General features: G+C 39.3%; 1 protein-coding gene across 1 annotated transcript; it reads right to left on the bottom strand.

Annotated features, from left to right (window-relative positions):
• Positions 1-3,521: 3,521 nt before the first annotated feature.
• On the bottom strand, positions 3,522-7,676 carry r3hcc1l (R3H domain and coiled-coil containing 1-like). The gene is made up of 7 exons (XM_062433015.1): positions 7,433-7,676; positions 6,457-6,939; positions 5,799-5,986; positions 5,527-5,597; positions 5,115-5,210; positions 4,870-5,010; positions 3,522-4,259 (listed from the first exon to the last, which is right to left on the bottom strand). The coding sequence occupies exons 2-7, from the start codon at positions 6,913-6,915 to the stop codon at positions 4,207-4,209; spliced, it is 1,008 nt and encodes a 335-aa protein (XP_062288999.1). The 5' UTR covers positions 6,916-6,939; positions 7,433-7,676; the 3' UTR covers positions 3,522-4,206.
• Between the last annotated feature and the right edge of the window lie 28 nt (positions 7,677-7,704).

The following is a 7,704-nucleotide window of genomic DNA, read 5'->3' as shown; positions in this document are numbered from 1 at the left end:
GAATGTTAATTCACTAATATTCCTCTTTTTAAAATGACTATATAGTGAAGATAAATAAAATCACAGCTGTTCATGCTGTTTATACAGTGCTTTGTGCAAATGTGATACTCTGATCACAGTACCACTTAGACTCCATTGCCCTGTTTAGCAGATTCTATAAAGGTTTATAAAAAGAGCGACTGGGTTTCCCATCCTCTCCCAAGGAGCCTGACCTAACCGGTGCTTTATGGTTGTTTCCAACCTCATTCCCACTGATGAACACGTACACACACACATACACACACACACACACACACACACACACACACACACACACACACACACACACACACACACACACACACACACACACACACACACACACACACCCACACACACCACACAGTGGTAAGTCTCACAGCTTCCCACTGTCACATTACATAGGCTATACTTTAAGTATGGGACTTATGATTTGGAAAAGAATATCACTTTCACATTCAGTAAAAAAGACAATAAATATCAAGTGAGTTACATAAAGAAAGTTACTACTGAGAGATATACTATAAATAAAATATTTTATTAGGGACAGTGGCAGCACATTGTTACTGTTACTTGTTAAGTGAGTGTATCAGCAGGTGTATTGACTAGGAACAGTGCAGTTTTGCATATGAATTAAATTTTTTATTTGAAAAAGGAACACTGTCATTTCTTCTCTCAAAACTTTAATAATCTCATTTTAAGTGCACACTGTCATCTTAAAAAAACATGCTGTTGTGCTAATGCCCAGACTCTCAGGTGGCAATCAAACTGACTGTGTCATTAGTAGCAAAGCGTTGAATTTGTGGAGGGGAGGAGGGTGATGTAAGGCATCTTTGCTGACAGTGTTTGGTGCTAAGAAAAGTGCCACCCGACAACACCAGAGTGCTTTGTTGTGGTTGGACATTAAATTGCTCCTTAATTTGGACCAAGCCCCACATTTCATTTGCTCCATGACATAACAGTGTTTCTCTGCTCCTTGGGACCACTGGTGGCTCAGTAGTGGTTTGTGTTTGTGTAGTTAACCTAATGATTGTGTGTGAGACACCCACGGGGCTGCTCTGCGGTGCATCTCCTCCTCATGAAGCCACAGTAAAGCATGAGATTATGGCCAGGGCTCGGATCTCACAAGATGATGGTAAAGATGAGCAGCTGCAGGCAGAGTGTAGTTCAGCTGGAAGAACAACAGCGCAGAGGGAGGTCCACTGCTGTTCTGAATATGTGTAAACATTTGCTTTTATTCCACACTGGCAGTCATTTTTGGAAGATAAATTATGTAAGAGAAGGATCATGTGTGCATTGAGACCAGCAAATGCCTCCCTGCAACAGTTTTAAAAAACGTAATCGTCAATAACAAGAAAATAATTTAATTAGTTACAAATTAAGGCATGATCTCGTCACTCGACACACACTACAAAAAGTCTCATAAAATTGTGGTAAAAGTTATATTTTGTTTATTTTTGAGCCTTAAAGAGATTTACGTGATATTAACCCTTACATACTGTTCAGGGTCAAATCTGACCAATTTTTACATTTAAGAGCTGTAAACATCCAATACTTATTTTGTCTAGGTGGACTTTTCCTAATGTGGTTAGTTAATATTAAAAAAATGGAGATAAAATGCATCTAATTTTTGTGCAGCTGATACACATTTTTGTGTATGAAAATCACAATTCAAACATGTTGCTACACTCTTCATTACTGACTGATGGGGGAAATAATGAATGTGAATTGGTGTAGAGACTGATGATGAACCGTATGTGAGGGTAAAAGGAAAAGCTAAACTAAAGACAGTTTACCAACCCTGAACAATATCATATTTTTTGTCATAGACTTTATCCACCTTTTTTTCTTACCCTCAGCGGGTATACAAGTTTAAATTGATCAAAGTATAGTCAAAGTGAGAACTAAGACACTAAAACTCACAACGCTCTTTGCCTATACCTTTAAATATCATCACTTATGACTCCTGGTCAATTTTAAATGAATTATGATGTACCAGCAGGCATAAATAAAATCTTTTTATCTATCTTTTTTTTATCATTTTTGTTCAGTTTTCCCGTTTTGTCCATAAAAACACAAATGCTGTCAGATACATTTTCATAAACTTAAATGTGCTGGGCTCATTTGTGATTCCTAATCCACTGATCCCGGTGTATGTAAATAGAGATCATCTTTAGAGATGAGGGGCCTATGAAATGGGATTTGTTCGTGCAGAGATTGTATTTGGATCGCATAAAATGGCTGTTAATTTAAAAAGATGTGAACACAGAAACTGAGCGTGCAATGGTGCCTCCTTTGAAGCTGAAACACTTTAATTAGCCCACGATGAGCCACGTGGCACAGCGTCTCTGTTGCCCTCAGCCAATGATGTAGATATAAACTCTTTGCTCCAGCAGCACTGGATTGTAGAGATTTAAGATATTAAGTAGCTATAGTGTTGAATATTAGGCACATAATGTATGATTGACGGTGTCTAAAGGCAACATGTTTTAATATGACTGATCCTTTTTTCAAACATTTAAGTGTACTGCAATTTATCATCTGACTTTTCAACATTTTCTCCAACATATAGCAGCCAATGAAGCCAAATGTTAACAGCACATTACAGATTGAACACAAAGCTCACTGACTGAAAACAAGTAACAATTTGCAGCTCTTAAGGTGAATGAAACGTAGTGCCATATGGCCTGTGGTTGTTTGGGTGAAGTCTCAGAGGCAGCTGACTCAAGCTGTCAAAAAAAGTCTCTTGAGCCTCGATGAGTGTGTCTGAAGGAGCTCATCCTAATTATGAAAACGTGCTCTTAACTGTGAAACTGAGGTGGAAGTTAAACCTTTAAAATCCAGCAGTTTGAAAAGACTTTATGAACACTATTGTTTTGATTTTTCTCAATCAACACAGATATACTTTAACTGGAATGGAAACATGTTACCAAACCTAGAGTTGAAATAGTGCCTGAAAAACGTATTTTGCTATAATACTTGTACAGTATCCAGTGTGACAGATTATAATGTATGCAACTGAAATACAATATCTGCTTATTCAATCTACCAGCCAGGCATCTCTGCTGGCTGTGCAGGCAACATTAAAACACCATACTGCTAGTTTTTGGGGATTTATTCTCCAATCATACTAGTTCTGTATAATAATAATGCTCTTCATAATGTTTTTTAAATAAAAAACTTAAATGTCAGATTTTTAAAAATGGGTTTAAAGAGTCAGGAGGTAGTCCCACAGATGAATCTGAACATGAACCGAATATAAGACACATAACTGATTTGCTTTGTCTCACAAATGTTCACATTTTTTCTCTGCGAAACATTTAAACCAAGAAATGCTTAAATTTTAACTGGCTCAAAAGATGAAGACAAACTTGTGTCTATCCACTAAAAGCTCTTCTGTTTGAGATTTGTCCTTCAGAACAGATGACATATCATCAGCACAAAATACAAACATTAAATTAAATCAACCTGCTGAGTAGAGGCCTTTCAATGGGTGTGAGCTGGAAACTGAACTGACTCGAAGGTTTTTAGAAGAAGTTTAATAAGACGCGCCCAGTTGGAATCCATTTACTGAAGCGAGTCTCAAACTGCCTGCAAGCAACACTGCGTTTTTTTAAAATGACAACTTTTAATACAACTGCCAACATACTCTTAACAATGCACTATTTCAGAAGACTGAATTTAACCCCTCACATTTACAGGTGGATTTATTTGGATCATCTTTACAAACATAAAATGTCCATTTAAAGACAAAAATGAATAACATAAATGAATTAGTTATCCTTTAGACATGATTAGGCTCAGCCGTCGTTACAATATTAGAGATATCACAGTAAGTGAGTCTATTGTGTTTCACACCCTGCACAAATTAAATATGAAGATAAAGGTTAGGTAACAGAGGTGGGCGCTCTCATGTGATGTAACACTACAGGCTAACAGACAGAGAAGGATTGGATGTTCTGTAGCAGTTGGTGAAGGACTGTTGTGTCCGAAAGAAGAAAAAAAATGGTGGGAATCCATTTCTGGATGGTGGTAGGAAGGAGTGTCTGCTTAAGAAAAACAGAGCAGGAGAAGGACAGTATTTATCGAGTGTGAAGAGGTAATAGAAGGTTTTAGCCTCTGCTGAATCAAGGAATCCAAAAAAAATAAAACCAAACAACAGTAGGGGGGGTGTAGTATTCTGTCCAGTCACTTCCCCTCCCAAGCATCCTCCTTCTGTTTGACTGCCAGGCGCTTATTTTCTGAAAGATAAATTACAGAGACAGACAGTTCATCATATATCAATCAGCAAAAGCCCTTAACTAAACAACATTTTATGATTTGTTGCTCTAAATTTATATCACTGTCTGCCACATGCAGGATTCTGAGGAGCTGAGGCAGACTGTGGATATGACCAAACGTGGCATCGAGTCCAAGGACACAATGTTCAGCACAAGATGCACGTCTGCACTGACATTTACTCTGGTGTTGTGATCTTAAATGACGATCACAGCAGTGCATCATGCTAAGAACAAAAGAAGCTTTTTTTAGCTCACTATACTCAAGGCTCTGACTTCCTGACTGGCTATTCAGTGGACGGCCATTTGTGGTTTTCTGTGCTTATATACTTATGTTCCATCTGTGAGGGGAAATGGCTGCTGTACTGATTATAGACCTGTTATTATCTACACAGGAATGGACGGAGAGCAACTTCTCTTGGCATCAACTTGCAACTACACTATCAACTGCAGTTTCCTTGTAAAGTATGAACACAGCTACCTCTTGTGGTGAAAAGCTTATGACGCAAGCACTGAGGCAAAGAGACTGTCAAATGAGGGCTAAAATGTTCTATTGACCACAGCTCATCTCTACCTCTTGCTTCCTGGAGCTTCTTCCTCTCTGCCTCCCGCTGCTCCTTTGTCACATTGCTCTTTACACCAAGGGCACCGATCACAAGCTGGCGAGCCAGTGCTGCACTCGTCTGAGGTCTCTCCTTAGCAGGCAGGAGGTAGTCTTGGGATGGAAGGTGGATTAAGATAATATTAGTCCTCAAATATGTGTGAAATAAAGAAGACAAACAAATAGAGAACCAGAAAGACAGCCAACTGTATTTGTACCTGAGCAGCTACGGGCTTTGGCCTTTATGGCAGGGGAGGATTTGGATAGTGGTCGCAACTTCATGAGCAAATGTTTGGATCTCAGAGCCTCACGGGCTGAAAAGGGAAAAGAAATAACAGGTTGTTTGATATTTTTTATACAATGAAAAAAGCAATTGTGGAAGATTATGTGGAAGAATGTGTTCCCTCAGACAAAGTAAAAGAAACAACTTACATCATATAATACCTCAGCAGTCAGTGCAGATTTATAATGTTTAGATTCTCAGTCAGAGGTTACAGACAACTAAAGGCCCTCTGATCGTCCTTACTAAAACAGGTTTCTTCACATTATGACGAGGGAAAGAGTCAAAGAGGATAATATATTATAAGCCCCCCCTCAACAGCCTTTTATATGGAGCAGCATTTCACTAACCTGGTATGGGGCTTGAGAAGAGACCCAGGGCATGTTTGTCATCAATCCACTGAATGTCAAACCCTCTCTGTCTGAAAATATAAAAGAAGGAAAGGTTACTGAAAGCATGAAGGTAAATAAAACTTATACTTAAAGTCATCTGAGATATTGGTACCAGGGATCCCACACTGAGATGTCAAATTAAAGGAAATTTCCAGGACTCCTGTTTTTGATATGTCAAAGGCCATTTAACATCAGTTCAAGTAGTAAGTAGTACTTTGAATTTCACATACTGGTAGCACTGAAACAGTTTGAGAAGATCCTCAGTCTTAAACTCAGTAGGAAAATCATAGATCTCTACGATGTGAGAGAGTTCGTCATCTGTGAGGTCGATGTCCTCATCGTCATCTTGGTCCATGTTGTAGTTATCAGATCTGGCTGCCTGGATGGACTTCTTTTTTCCTCCTTCTTTCAGAGCCAGCTGGAGGAGTGAGGAGGGAGTGTGAGCAGATGAGTAAATAAAGAATTTAAACTAAAAGGAAAAAGAGAGTGTGATTTATATCTCTGCTTTTAGGTGTCAAAGCTCAGTCGGAGACAACCCCCATATTGAAGACTTGCATCCTGACACACACACATAAGATCTAAGTTAAGTCAACAATACCAAAAGCGTAGGAGTTGGTCGGGGTGGTGGAGCAGTAAACAACATAGGCATTAGTATATCAGAGTTATAATGAGGCCTGTGAGGTGTTACAGGCTGCCCTGCACACCTGTGTCAGTTTACAGTATGATTAAATATCTCAGGTCAGCTGGTAGCCAAGCAGTAGTTGAATAAGCCACCAATGAAGAACCATTGGTGGCTTAGCACAGTTTCAGCTCAGCTGTCTATACTGTTACTTTACATTACATTATGTTTCTTTGTTCCTTTCATCCAAACCTAGTCTGATTTCTCACCTCCTCAAGCAGGTGTGGATCAAGACAATCCCCATCATCATTGAACAAGGTGTCCCAACTCTCCTCTTCCGCCTTTTCCTCAGGAGAGGACGCCGCCTCCCCACTGGTTGAGTCAGGCTGCCCATTGCTCTCCAGCTCTGTATCCTGTAGCCACTCTTCCTTCACTTCAGGATTGCTCTCACCGTTCTGTACCTCACTCCCATCTTCTCCTTCAATAGGTGCTGTCTTTCCCCCGGCTCCAGCCTTGTCTTTCTTGTTTTTGGCATTCTTTCGTGCCTTGTCTGTGTAGCGAGGCCTAGGTCTTGGTTTAACTTCTCCCTGAGTCTGAGCTTTGTCTTTGGAGGCAGGAAGTCGTTGTTTGGGCACATACATAGCCTGACTTGGTTTCTTCGACTGAGAAGCGGGTGTGGATGAAGGCTGCGCAGTGGTGCAGTCTTCCTTTGGCTGTTCCGACTCCATTATTAAGAGATGTAATTAAAACACCTGGATCAACAAGGAAAGGAAACAGGAGAAAAGGCAAAGCAATAAAAATAAGTACACCACAATTTCGTACTATTTGTGTATATTTCTGAAGACTGCTGTGTTGTTACTTAGTGAAAGCACGTTGAGGGCCACTAAAAACATAAAACATACTTGGCCTATAAAGATGATAGTGATTCTGAAATAAAGTATTAAATATTTCTCAAACATTAATACATTTCCAAACAAGTCGTGAATAATTTTAATGACATTATCGTTGCATTTTTTATTCCAACGTCTTGAACTAGACAATTACTCTGGGAGAAGCATTTAATATAAAGCGGTTAGCTAAACCACAGTTAGCTTCCTCTCGCTGAAGCCGTAAACATTATTTATTGAGGACACAAACATAAAGTTGACACCAGCTTGCATTAAAATGTAATTCTGTTAATTTATTTTCACTGAGACTAGTTTTTAACCACACGTATATAGAATAAATGTTACTCTTTCAGCTTACCCGTATTTGGTTTGTTTAGCAGCAGATTTTCGTCGCACTACTGACGCAGGAGTCGTAAAAACGCAAAGCACTCTGGGAATTGGTGTTCTTAAGTGGCTCTGCGGCAAAACTAGTGTAGGTTAGTTTTCACGTCCAATTTGTTTTTTAGCAGAATATACATCGTCATAATGGGTCAGGATTTCTATTTCGATATAAATAATTAATGTGCCGTCGCTTGAGAATATTATTTATGTGTTATTGCTGTGCTGTGTTTACCTAGCTGCGCCTACAAA

This window comes from Scomber scombrus, chromosome 2 (assembly GCF_963691925.1).
Source record: "Scomber scombrus chromosome 2, fScoSco1.1, whole genome shotgun sequence".
In the NCBI taxonomy this organism is placed as follows: domain Eukaryota; kingdom Metazoa; phylum Chordata; class Actinopteri; order Scombriformes; family Scombridae; genus Scomber; species Scomber scombrus.
Note: the sequence above shows the minus strand (reverse complement) of the source record. Positions and strands in the feature narration are given on the sequence as shown.